At 62.9% G+C, this 12,800-nt stretch overlaps 2 protein-coding genes across 8 annotated transcripts in view; one reads left to right on the top strand and one right to left on the bottom strand.

Annotated features, from left to right (window-relative positions):
• CHD5 (chromodomain helicase DNA binding protein 5) overlaps nt 1-4,843 on the top strand; it is a 65,343-nt gene extending 60,500 nt beyond the window's left edge. For 2 of the 3 annotated variants that reach the window (XM_068538768.1, XM_068538766.1), the window contains 3 exons: nt 103-217; nt 322-375; nt 1,265-1,309. In XM_068538768.1, coding sequence (XP_068394869.1) covers nt 103-217; nt 322-329 — 123 coding nt within the window. In that variant the 3' untranslated portion in view covers nt 330-375; nt 1,265-1,309. Of the gene's footprint in view, nt 1-102; nt 218-321; nt 376-1,264 lie in introns of all 3 variants that reach the window. The other variant, XM_068538767.1, reaches the window with a different exon arrangement.
• A 513-nt stretch (nt 4,844-5,356) lies between these two features.
• Nucleotides 5,357-12,800, bottom strand: part of KCNAB2 (potassium voltage-gated channel subfamily A regulatory beta subunit 2) — a 97,078-nt gene continuing 89,634 nt past the window's right edge. For all 5 annotated transcript variants that reach the window (XM_068538762.1, XM_068538764.1, XM_068538763.1 and 2 more), the window contains 5 exons: nt 12,251-12,371; nt 11,841-11,935; nt 10,770-10,890; nt 10,341-10,429; nt 5,357-8,307 (listed from right to left, as the gene is read on the bottom strand). In XM_068538762.1, the coding sequence (XP_068394863.1) occupies nt 8,218-8,307; nt 10,341-10,429; nt 10,770-10,890; nt 11,841-11,935; nt 12,251-12,371 (516 nt within the window). In that variant the 3' untranslated portion in view covers nt 5,357-8,217. The remainder of the gene's footprint in view (nt 8,308-10,340; nt 10,430-10,769; nt 10,891-11,840; nt 11,936-12,250; nt 12,372-12,800) is intronic.

The following is a 12,800-nucleotide window of genomic DNA, read 5'->3' as shown; positions in this document are numbered from 1 at the left end:
CTGCGCCCCGGCCCCAGCCCCCCACGCACGTCCTGGGCGCCCTGGGTGGGGGCTCGGGCCGGCGCGGGACTTGGACCTTTAAACCTGAGTCCTTGCCTCCAGGGCGCTTTCGGCTCTTCCCAGATGTACAGCAACAACTTTGGGCCCAACTTCCGGGGCCCTGGACCGGGAGGGATTGTCAACTACAACCAGATGCCCCTGGGGCCCTATGTGACCGGTAGGTGCCCGTCTGCTTCCGGGCGGCATGGGCAAGGGCGCCCGCGGGGCCCCAGCCGGCCCCCCGCCGCCCCAGGCAAGCCGAGCTCTCCTCTTTTGCCGCAGATATCTAGCCGTCCCCGAGATTTCCCTCTGCTGCCGGGCTCGTTTCCAGTGGAGGTGAGGCCGCTCGTGGGTGCTGCGCTGTCCCTTGTCCCTCCTTGGCTTGGCGAGTCAGGCCAGGCCAGTACGGGCCCTGGTCCCTGCGCTTCTTCACGGCCCTGGGGCCTGGGGCCCTCGCCCCTCCACGCTTGGGGACCGTCTTGGGGCCGGTGTGTCTTCCTAGGCTTCCAGACGCTTCCCCGGGAGGCTGGGGGGGCAGCACACGGCAGGGCAGGTGCACGTGGGCCTGCTCCCCTGCATACACGCGTGCATCTGTGCGCCGGTGCGTTGGTGTGCGTGCGTGACCCCGGCAGTGAGTCAGGGACCATTGCCCCCAGCCTGGAACCCTGACTCCACCGTTCTGCCTGCGCTTTCCTGCTGGGTGGTGGACGCCCTGGGACGTCACCTCCCCCCAACCCCTGCCCAGGACCAGGAGGGTGGCCCAGCGTGTGTGCGGCTGTGTTACCGGCTGGGAGAGGACCAGGAGGGTGGCCCAGCGTGTGTGCGGCTCAGTGTTACCGCCTGGGAGAGGACCAGAAGGGTGGCCCAGCGTGTGTGCGGCTCAGTGTTACCGGCTGGGAGAGGGTTTGAGTCCTGAGAAACCACCAGTCTGCTGTGGCCTCCTCCGCCCCGCTGACAGCCCCCGCTAAGCTGTGTGTCCCATCAGAACCTCTGCTTCGGCGCGGAGGCTCGGGGGTGGGGCGGTTCCAGACAGGCTGCTCCTTGGGGTCCCCGCCTCCTCCACGCCCCGGGTGTGGCCGTGGCCCGAGGCTGGGAGGTCTGAGCTAGGGGACCCCCTGGTGTCAGTTGGCCATGACAGGTCGTAGTGGGTGGTCTAGGGTGTTGGGTGCCACCCCCGTGGGGACCCGAGCGCCCAGCTGTGTGACCTGTGATCTGCCTCTTGCAGCCGCGCCTGCCGGGCCCCCTGCCCGACCCCCGCAGGAGAGAAAAGCTGCCGCCTTTCTAGAACCATGCCACCCGAGGACAGAAAGGGAAAGCGAGAGATGCCACCTCATGGGGACAAGGCCGCCTGAGCCCAGAAGTGCCACCTGCTCCTAACTCAAGTGCTCCCCACACCACCCGGGACGCACCCCTCGGCCACCTCTGCCAGGACGACTTCCTAGAAGAGATTTCATTTCTTTGTACATCTTTTGCACTTTCCTGTTGAAGACTTGAACAAGTTTGTCTTGATAAACGTCGAGTGACGCGTGGGGGAGTCTGACTTGCAGCACGTACGTCTCTCTGCCGACGGGTTCCGGACCTGAAGGGACGCTCCTGGGAGCCCAGGGGCCGCCCACGGACTCGGCCCGGCTGAGGAGGACGAGGTGCCCGCCCTGGGCGCCCTCAGTCTGCCCCCATCCCCCCATCCCGCCTGCACCGTGCTCCAGCCCCTTGCCCGTGAGGCCCCCCGGTGCCAGGTGGGTCAGGACTGGGGAACTGGCCGGCCTGAGGGTAGAGACCTGGCTGATGCCCTGGTCAGGCCAGGCCGCTTCCTGCAAGGCTGGAGACCACCAAGTATGTGCTGTCTCTGTGGGACAGGTGTCTGTCCCTGGCCCAGCCTGTCTCACAGGCCCTGGACTCGGTCGTCACCAGCGGAGGGTCTGTGGCCCCTGCCCTGCGTGGCAGGTCATTTGTTCCCCGGAGGGAAGGGGAGGGCAGGGCCTGCAGGTGTTGGCCTGGGGGCTGCCGGAGGCTTCCTCTCAGGCCTCCGTGGGAAGGGGCGTGCCCTCCCCCTGCCGGGGTGTGGCTAGCGTTCCAGCGAGGAGAGTCACAGCAGCGCTGAGGGGGGCCCAGGAGCCTCTGGTCCTGCCCTGTGCCCTGGGGGTGCCCGTCACCCCCACCTCCAGGTGCGCACTCCCCGTGCGATCTGGCCGCAGATGTGGAGAAGCCAGGCCGCACGCTGGCGCCCGGACTTATCCCTCCCTCTCCTCTTGTCCCCAGAGAGGCCTTGATCTGGGCACTTGCCATCTGGAGTGGGCCACGACTGCCCTTGCTGTGTTCTCGGAAGGCTTGGGGAAAGCTTGGAGGCAGGAGACTGGACCCAGTAGCCTCTGCAGTCTTCCCAACTGGAGCACCCCCAGCTTCCTGCCTTGTTTCCTGCCAGTAACGCCCCACTGGAATCCTGATCCTCCTTCACCCAGCCGGTGGTATGCTGTGATGGCCCCAGTTTGGAGGAAGGGAGGAACGGGCCAGGGCCTGGGCCTGTCTGTGTCTCATGTTCCCTCTGGCCCAGCCTGGAAGGGAATTCCGAGCCTTGAGCAGGGAGGGGCCTTCCTGGCGTGGAGCCCTGGGTGCAGAATCCTGTCTGAGAGACAAGCTGGGCCTGGGGGTGGAGGCACCAGGGGGGTTCTGTTCTGCTCCCTGGCCAGGACTGGGGCCAGGATTTGGGGGTGTCTTGGGGACACAGGGCCATTGGCCAGCTCTCCTTGAACCCCTAGAGGGCTGGACCCCCAAGGCCCCTGCCACCTCCAGGCTGGCCAACCCTGGCACTGCGGGTGGGAGGAGTGGGTGGGGCGCACAGGTGTCCAGGGCACACGTGACAGCCGCTGACCCCGCCTCCCGGAAGGGTGGGGTCATTCCTGTCCCCTATGGTTTGTCCAGTGCCATGTGTACATGCGTGGTCCTCCGACCCGTGCCCCCCCCGCAGAGGTTCCGGCTCAGGCCACGGGCAGCGTGACCGCCAGGAGCCCCCGACACGGGGCCCTGTGACTCTGCCCTCTCAAGCGGGCAGTCAGCCTGCCAGACTGGCTGGCCTGGTGGGGAACACAGTGGATGGGTCCTGAATGTCAGGTCAGGGGGCACGTGGTAGAGGACGGGGGGTCTGTGTTATCCCCGCTGCCTCACGCCAAGGGCAGGTGGTCCTTCCCCTGCCAGCCCTTGCTCCCCAGCCGGCTTCCCTCTGCCCTTCTGTTTCTGCTCCTTCCCAGGCCTCCGCCCTTTTCCTCTACCAGCCAGAGCCAGGCACCCACGGATGGCCTGGCCCCCGGCACTGCCTGGTCCAGGAAGGGCTCAGCTCTCCAAGACCAGCACCTGGGAGGCCTGGGAGGGGGGCTGCGGACAGCTGGGGAGGGGGTTTCTGGCTGACTGGTTTTGGAGAAGAAAAAGGGTCTTCAGAATGCTTTTTCTTCTTGGTTTATCAAGTCATCTCCTGCCGAAAGTTGTAGTGGTGGGAGGGGGTGTTGGCCATCTTCGGCATCTTCAGGCTGGGTGTGGTTTTTCCCGCGGGCAGAAGGAGAGTTGTCACGTGCAAGCGGAAGCCGGAAGTGCCAGCCCGCATTTTTGTTTCCAGCCACCTTGTTATTTAGACCAGTGCCGAGTAGGCTTTCTGTTGAACCATCCTGGGGCCACAGTCTCGGAAGGCGTAGCTGGCCGGGCTCCTGGGTGACCAGGGGAGTTTGGGCTGGACTGTGTCCGGGGGTCCCCTTGCACACGCCCACCACGGAGGCACATCCTGAGACCCCCCTGTGCAAGGAGGCCCTCCCTGCAAGCCGCCTTCAGAAGCTCCTTTGTTTTCTGCAAGTGATGACCATGGTGCCACCATGGTACCAGGGTCCTGTTCTGCTGGTACCACGACTCGTGCAGCCACCTGCCCTCCTGCTTGTTGGGCGTCCCTTCCCAGGGTCCTCTGGGGACTCGCTGGCCCAGGTCAGGGGCTGGCTGAGTCTTGCCCCAGGGACACCTGTAGCCCTTGCTGCCAGGTGTTGGGTCCCAGGGATGCTGAGGGCCTGAGGGGATCGTGTAGAGGGTAGGCTCGGGGACCTCCGGAGCGTGCCCAGAGTGGGGTGGCAGGAAGGAGCTTGGCTGGGAGGCGGGGGCTGAGGTCTTGGCCTGGCCACGGTCCAGGGTCCCCCCCTCCATACCTGCAGCTGTCCTGTGCCGACCACTATCTCTGTCGAGGAAGCTGGCTCCTGCCCCATTTCATATTTCTGGAAGTTTACAGTCGTGGTGCATCAGCCCAAAGTCATTGGCTTGTGTTTTGGGATTTTCTTCTTAGTTTTCAGATTTTTTTTAAACAAAGTATTTTTTTAGGTGCGATAACCCAGAAAGGGCCCGTTGGGTGTGTGTGTGTCCTGAACCCCTGATATTGAGCTGGGAGCCTGAGCCTCCCATGGCTCCTCTGTGCCTGGGGTTGAGGGGAGGGGCCCACCCCCCTGCCCGTGCATCGGTGCGTGGGAGGATGAGGGAGCAGACGCCCGCACCCAGGCCGGCATCTGGCCCAGCGGAGAGGGGCCGGCCCCTTGCCTGGTAGAGCCCCCAGCCGGCAAAGGGGCCGGGGCGCTGGGGCGAGTCGGGACGGTCCCAGCCGGGGAGCCGGGGAGCCGGGGAGCCGGGGCTGGAGGCTGAGCCCCTGTGTGTAGTCACCTGTCCGGTCCTCGGGAGGATGTGTAGGAGGCTCGACAAAGACTGTAACCGACCCCGTTCCCTTTACTTTGTACTCTGTGTATGTCTTGGTTTTCTGTGTTTTAATAAATCCTTTGGGAAAGGATTGGATCAAAGAGTGTTATCCTAGCTTTTCACTGATCTAGGATGGGGGTGGCCGGGGAAGGATGTGAGGGGGATGGGGTGTCATCTAAAGCCACCTCCCACCTGAGGAGACACGGCCCCATGAGGCTGAAAGGCTCGCTGGGAAGGGGGCGCCCCAAAAAGGGGTGTTCAGGGGTGGTGCCCGCCCCTCCCACCTGCCCCCTGAAACAGCATTGCTCAGAGGAACACTGAGCCCCCAGAGACAGCCCACAGGCCTCCCTGGACCCTGACCTCTCTGTCCTCAGGGGCGTCCAGCAGCCTCCCACCAACTTCCATCTTTGAATCACTTGGGAGAGAAGGGGGTCTCGGTCCCCAATCTTTGCCTCTCCCCCAGGGCCCCTTTCTCCCAACCTCTGCTCGGCCCCAGTCTGCTGGCCTCTGCAGGGGGCAGCCTCCTCCCCCTCCCACTGCCCTTGGCCCAGCCCTGACCCCGAGGACCCCGCAGAGGAGAGGAGCAGACCCTGACGGGCTTGGGTTTTATTTCGTCATTCCATAAATACGGCGCTGCGTCTCCACGGAGTGTCATTTGGAAGTGCGAGGCATATGGCATCTCTGCCTGTGTAGGGGATGCAGTTAGCTGAGGAGTCACAGTCATTAAAATAAAGGGGGGGAGAGAAAAATAGCACATTATTTACATGACTCGAGAGGACAGAAGACAGAGCAAGCCCCCCTCTCGTCCTCGGAACCTCGAATTTGCCGTAGATTCAGGATGAAAAATGCTGGGGGCTGTGTGTGTCATTAGCAAGGAAGACTGGTCCTGCCCTGACCCACACCGGGCCTTCTTCCCGTGTGGGGCACTGCCAAGTGGACCCCTGGGGGCAAACTCTGCTTCAAGGGGAGGGTGAGAGGCTGGCTGGCAGCTGGGGCCCTTGGCGGGCTTCCCCTCAAGCAGGTGGGGTGTGGCTGGCTGGTCTGAAACCCATGCTGGGCAGGACCCAGGCTGCCCCTCCAGGGCCTGCCTCTGCCCAGCTCTTCTGTTGCCAGGCTCTGACCACCCTTGGGCCCCACTCCACTGTTTCCCCACTCCGGCACCCTCCAGGTCGGGGGACCCTCCCTCAGGAAGCGGGGCGCCATCCCTCCACACCCACTTGCAGGGGGGGATACAGAACCAGGCCGTGGATGGTGCCCCAGGGCCGGGAGGCTGCTTGGGTCTTTGCGCTGGGCATTTAGGCCTTGGTAGAGCTCAACCCTGCGGGCCCTTGTCTCCCTCCGTCTGGGAAACATGCAGCCAGCGGGCTCGGCCTTCCCAGGTGTGGCTCATGGGGTGGGGGGTGGCAGTCCTGACCTTGGCCCGATTGCTTGCCCTGGTCCCTCTTCCAGCAGTGGGTGGGCAGGGTGACAGCAGTGTGGAGGGGGGGGTCCAGCCATCTCGCCAACGAGCGGCCGGTAACCTGGCCCCTGAGCACGGCCGGCTGCTGGAACTGCCCGGCCCAGAGCACTCGGTCCCCGCCTGGATGGGCCTGGGATGGAAGCCGCCCCACTGCAGTGTCCTGTCCTCAGAGCCAGACCCCCACTGTGTGATGGTGGGGAGTGGCTGGGGATTCTGCTGGGACAGGCTTGTCCCCTCCCCACACCCACAGGCTGAAGCGTCCAGGAGACTTGGTGAAGAGGACCCCCAGGGGCCCGGTCTACAAAGAGGGAGAAGGTTCTAGACTCCAGGGTCAGCACAAAGGTCAGGAGTGGAGGGAGGAAGGTCCCCCCCACCCACTTCTGTGGCCTTCTTAAAGCCAGTTTCCCAGGCCTCGGCTCAGCCAGGACTGGACGGCGGCCCCTCTGAGAATAATGGCAGGGAGGGGCCTCTCTGAAGGGCAAAGTGGGATGGGCTGTGTCTGCCCAGGGGCACGAGGGCCTGTATCCAGTGGGCTGGGGCGTCTGCAGAGCCTGGCCCCCAACTCCCACCCACCACGGCCAGCAAAGGCTGGGTGCCGCTCAGGACTTCGGGGGCTGCGCCTCCTGGCGGCCGGCCCCCCTCCCCGCCTCCATCCCTGCAGCCCCAGGCCCCGCTGCAAAGGGGCTGACACTTGTGAATGTCCCGCCCTCCCTCCCTGTCCCCAGTCTGTTCCAGGCTTGGGGGGAGGGGGCTGGTGTGGCAAGGAATGACCAACCCCAGCCATCCCTCCGTCTTCGTGGGCTGTGTGGAGGTGTCCTGGGGGTGGCACTGCTGCCCTGGTAACAAGCTCTGAGCACCCAAGACAGAGCACCTCACCCCACCTGGTCTGAGGCCTCGCGGGGGACAGACAGACTGTCCACAGACAGTCTCCCGGGATCTTTTCCTGGACCGCGGGGGCTGCTGCTGGCTGTCCCCCAGGCCCCAGGCGCGCAGCACAGAAAACCCCAGGGACTCTCCCTCGTTGAAAGGGTCCCAGCACGTTCTCTCTGCAGACCCCCAAGGCCGCCACCACCCCCCGGGCACAGCAGACGCTGGCTACCTGGTGTGTGGTCAGCAGCCCCAGTCCAGCTGAGCACGTATGACCTCGGGGCCTTCTGGGGGGAGGACAGAGGGGCGGAGGACGGGGTGCCTGGCAGGGAGGGAGGGCAGGTGGGGCCCCGGAGGGACCTGGACTGGAGCCCAGGCACTGGGGCTCATCAATTGTTTGCGGGGAGGAAGCCGGCGGGGCGAGGAGCTTGAAATCAGAGCCCCCCCAACTTTTTGTGGGTTCCAAACTGCAGGGCGAATCCCCCTGGATCCCTGCCCCTGCCAGCAAGGTTGGGGGGGGGGTCAAGGGGCAGCTCGGAAGGCCCCTCGGAGACACACTGGGGCGGGTGGTTGGGAGAAGGGGCTGGGGGAAGAATCCGAGGTCAGGCCCGAGGAAAGTACCTGGAGCCCTTGGCAAGAGGGGGAATGAGGGAGACCCCAGAGGGAGGCCTGCCCCGACCAGGGCCCCGCCGAGGGGCCACAGGAAGAGGCAGACCTGGCTTCCTCATCCCTTCCCCAACACCGGGTGGGGTTCTCGGCAGAGGAGAGGCCAGCTCTGCCTGCCCCCAGGTCCCAGCTGGTCTCGGCCTGGCCGGGACTTGAGTCTCTGAGACGGGCCGTGGCTGGGCGAAAACGTGGTGGTTTCTTGGAGGAGGAGCAGAGACGGCAGGCTTGGGTGGGAACGCATGAGTGCCTTCGAATCAATGCCGACTCCCCGACACGAACCCGACATCGGTCCTGCGAAGCAGCGGGTGGTGTGTGGCAGCGACTTCTGAGATCTTTTCCCGGTGACATCTTGGTGCGTTGTTTTGTTTTTGAAGCAAACCACACTCTTGACTTGGCTTCAAAATAGCTTAAGCGAGCGAACAGAGAGGCTAGGAGGGAAACGGAAACCGTCCAGGCAAACGGCCGGGGGCTTCTTAGGATCTGTAGTCCTTTTTGCTGTAGGGTTTATTGCCCAAAATGCTATCGATCTCGTGGATAATGGAAGACGACAGTTTTGGAAGGACCTGTGTGCAAAGATGGGAGTTATTCAGAATCCACCACCAAAACTGGCCCGGCCTGCAGGTGAGGTGGGGTGTAACGGAGCAGGGCCCTATGGGGCCTTCCTGGAGCACAGCTCCGCCCCTCCACCCCACAACGTCCTACGCCCGCCTCTTGTCTGTAGAATTTTAGCCCAAGAATAAATTTAATCGGAGAAATGAGAAAATGCAAAAGCAAAGAAAAGCAGTCAAACGGGACAAAATAATAATAGTTTAGCCATTAAACAAAGTCAAGGACTTTTAGTCCCTCCTCAAGGGCTACAGGTCATATTCTGAGCTGTGTCCTTTGAGCTGTTTTGCAGCTACTGAAACCCCCACCAGGTGTAAAAAGTAACTGCATGATGGCCAGACTGTAGCCATGAAATAAGCTGCTCCATCCTGCACAATTCCAAGAACTGGCCTCAGGGAAATGGGAACAAACTGACCCTGGAGTTGAAGATTAACTGTACTTAAAACAATCAGGTGACCCTGCTCAGATGACCACATGACCAATTTCAAGATGACCGTCAGAGCTAACTGTGCTGCTCTGTACACAGCCTCCTCCCTCCGCCCCCAAAGCACCCCTGAAACTCCCCTTGAAAAGCTCTTGCCCCCTGATCGACACGGGGAAATTGGATCTTTGGGACATGAGTCCACCTTCTCCCAGGATCGCCAGCTTCCTCAATAAAGCTACCTTTCCTTTTACTCAACACTTGTCTCTCAGTATTGGATTTTTCTTTTTTTTGGCCGCGCTGTACAGCTTGTGGGATCTTAGTTCCCCAACCAGGGATAGAGCCCGTGCCCCCTGCAGTGGAAGGGCAGAGTCCCAACCACTGGACCTCCAGGGAAGTCTCAGTATTGGGATTCTTGAGCGACGAGCAGCTGAACCTGAGTTCTGTAACAGGGGGACATTCATCCAGCTGCCCACTGGCCCCAGACTGTCCTGCTCTCATTGCATGCGGCTCCTGAAGCAGATGGGGGCCATGCTGCTTCTATATTCCAGAAGGTTTGGGGCAGAGGGAACGTGCCCTGGTCTAAGCTCTGCCCCTCAAATGGAAGGACAGCGACGGCATAAAATGCAGATTCCAGGACCAGAACACCTGATAATCCACACCCCCAAATTGCTTTTTCCAGCCCTCTTGACCTCAGCCAACAGCAACATCCCCCTTCCAGGTGACAAACCCCAGGGGCTGTCTGACCTGCTATCCCGCACCCTCACATCCAGCCTGTCAGCCAGTCCTGTCGGTCCATCTTCCAGAACATCCAGATGATCCAACCAGCTGTCCATCTGCACCACGGCCATCCCTCGCCCCGACACCGTCATCACTTTCCAGCAATCTCCCTGCTTCCCTTCTGCTCCCCAAACTCTTTCCTCCACTCAGCAGCCAAAGAGCGAGAGGGAGCCTTTTAAAATCTAAGTTGGACCCCGCCCCTCCTCTGCTCCCATCTCACTGGACCATTGCCGAAGTCCTTAGAGGCGTGCAGTGGCCCATGGGTCTGCCCCCACGCCGAGCTCATCTCCCGCCCCTGCCCCTCTGCTCCAGGCCCTCTGGCCTCATTGCTGTCCTGGGCTCGTGCCCACCCTGCACCTTCGCATCAGCCTGGAGCGTTCTTCCCCTGAGTATTTGCACTGCCCACTCCTCATCCTTCAAGCCTTTGCTCACAAGTCACTTTGTCAAGAAGGCTACCCTACAGCCCCTTTCAACCTGGGTCCATGGCTCCCCCCTTCCCCGCCCCTACTGGACACCCCCGACCTTGCTCTAGGTTTCTTTTTCCAGATTCCTTATCACCCTCCGACACATATTATAATCTTATTTCTCACATTTAGTGTTTTGCGTCTGTTCCAGCTAGAAAGCCAGCTCTTCGAGAGCAAGGCTTTTTGGTGGTTCACTGCTGTAGCCCAGGTGCCTTGAACAGTGTCCGGTATGTAGTAGGTACTCAATAAGTACGTGCTGGACAGATGACTGGCTGAGACCCTGAGCTCTGCCCAGCGCAGAGCAAGGCTGGCAGTCCCCACTCACCTGTATTGCTCCAATATTCTCCATCAGCTGGTCTGCGCTGGAAGCGCCCAAGAGCACGGAGCTGACCCCCTCGTTCCTCAAGCACCAGGCTGGGGGGCAGCAAGACCAGAGGTGAGGGAGGCCCACCCAAGGCAGGGCCCTCTCTGGTTCTGCCCTGACCCTGCCTAGGCCAGCCTCCTGGGCATGGGGCTGAGGGTGCCCATGAAAGGCCTGGCAAACCAGGGGCTCAGCAGTGCTGGGGGGACCCTGGCACCAACTGCCGCCAGTGGAGAGATGGCCCAAGTGCTCAGGGACCCCCCCATCCTCTCCCCATGAATGTGGGAGCCCGTTACCCACAGCTGGCTGGTGGAGGGGGTGTGGCGCAAGCACTCAGGGACTCCCGACATCTCCCTGGGACACCGGTCTCCACCCTGCTCCCCAGCCTCTTACCTATGGCCAGCTGGGGGAGGGTGCAGCCCAGGCGCTCCGCGATGGCCTGCAGCTCCTTCAGCTTGGCCTGCTGGCGCCGGCCCTCCTCACTCAGGATCTTGTCCTTCAGCCACTGGTAGCCCTGGTTGTGGGGTGGAGGCACAGCACAGCCCACAGGTGAGGGCAGGTCACCTGGACCTCTGTGTGCATGGCACAAAATGATGATTTGGGGCACGGCAGCACCCCCCGGCCCCGGCCTAACCATGTCCTGCTGTGGTCCAGACCTGGGCAGTTGGAAGGATGGGAACCGTTGCGTCTGAAGCCTGTGGGCTGTCGGGGAGCTGAGGCCAGGCCCCTGAGCCTGGACAAGGAGGTGGACAAGCTGACCTTCCCTTCTCCTGGGAGGCTGGGCGGCCCAGGAGGTGTGGCCACAGCGAAGTCAGGGAGCCCCCTGGGAGGCTTGCTGGGGATTGGGCAGGAGTGGGTGGGGCAGGCCATCCTGTTGTTGAATCTGGGGCTGGGGTCTCCAGTATTGGCTCTGCCCTGGCGTGGGCAGGCCTTTCTCTCCCCGCTCCTTGTCCCCCAACCCCTGCAGCCTGGAGACCCTCCTGAGTCCCCACTCCGAGGTGTGTGTGTGTGTGTGTGTGTGTGTGTGCGCCTGTATGTGGGCCGGGGGGGACTTGTCCCGGGGGGCGTCTCTGAGTGACACTGAAGAAACCCCGCAACCCTCAGCCCAGAGGTCTCAGGGATGGGCCAGAGAGAGTGGGCGGGGTGTCTACAGGGGGAGGAGGCATCCCAGGGGGCACACGCGGATCCAGCGCAGGTTGTGAGGGCTGAACCTGGGGGGAGGGCAGGAGGGCAGGAGGGCGGGGGAGTGAGGGGCTTCTTCACCTGGGGGATGTCCCACGGGTGGGCAGCCTTTCTAGACATGGGGTCAGGCCAGCTGGGGCTCCAAGTTCCCATGCTCCGAACCGTCCTGCAGACAGTGGCCCAGGGAAGCCCCGCCCAGCACCAACGTGTCTGCCCAAAGGCCCCACCCCTCCAAAATGCCCGTCCTGCCTGTCCCCTCCCCCAGCCCGGCCGCTTCTTCACCTTCAAGGAGGCTCTCGAGTAGGGAGGGATGCCACTGTCGTACTTTCCGGACACGATGCCGCAGGCCAGAGGGGACCAGGTCATGGCGCCCACTCCTGGGAGAGGAAAGCCGGACGAGGTCAAACCCAGGGTCCCGAGGAGGGGCGGGGCGGGGCGAGGGGGAAAGGGGCGGGGCAGGGCAGGGGCGAGGGGCGGGGCGAGGGGAATCTGGGATGGGGTTGGGGCAGGGCTGGGGAGGAGGCGGAGCGAGGAAGAGGGAGGGGCTAGGGTGGGGTGGGGAGATGGGTAGGAGGACTGGGGGTGGGGATGGGGCTGGGCTGGGGAGGGGGCGGAGCGAGGGAGAGGGTGGGGCGGGGTGGGGCGGGGCCGGGAGGGGAGGCGCGGGGGCGGGGCCGGCCAGGGGAGCCCACCTATCTTGTGGAAGAGCTCGGGAAGCTGCACCTCCACCTTTTCGCGCTGGAACATGTGGTACTCGGCCTGCTCGCAGATGGGCGGGATCAAGTTGAACTGCCGGGCAACAGAGTAGGCCTCCTGGGAAAAGCAAAGAGGGGCATGGAGTGTCCCTGCCGGTCAGCGGTTCTGGGGGGCCTCCGGGGCAGCAGCGAGAAGACACAAAGGCATCCCCAGGAACTGCTGGCCCGCCTGCCCCTCTCTTCTCCTCTCAACTTTCCTGGCAGCCTGTTACGCCCCCCTCCACGAGTGGAGAAAAGTGAGTGGGTTGTGGGACCCCAAGGCTGAAGGGATCTGGGGGGAAAGCACAACTCAGTAGTGAGGCTTGGGTTCTGGCACTTACTGGCTGGGTGTCCTTGGGTAAGGGGCTCACTCCCCTGTGCCTCAGTTTCCCCATTTTTCATGAGGGTCAAATGAGCCAACAGTGTTGGCAGCCCTCAGGACAGTGCCTGCCTGTTACTGGTTTTATCATGATTGTCACTCTAGGGCCTGGACCCAGGATGATAGCAG

The sequence above is a fragment of the Eschrichtius robustus genome, chromosome 3 (genome assembly GCF_028021215.1).
Source record: "Eschrichtius robustus isolate mEscRob2 chromosome 3, mEscRob2.pri, whole genome shotgun sequence".
Lineage (NCBI taxonomy): Eukaryota > Metazoa > Chordata > Mammalia > Artiodactyla > Eschrichtiidae > Eschrichtius > Eschrichtius robustus.
Note: the sequence above shows the minus strand (reverse complement) of the source record. Positions and strands in the feature narration are given on the sequence as shown.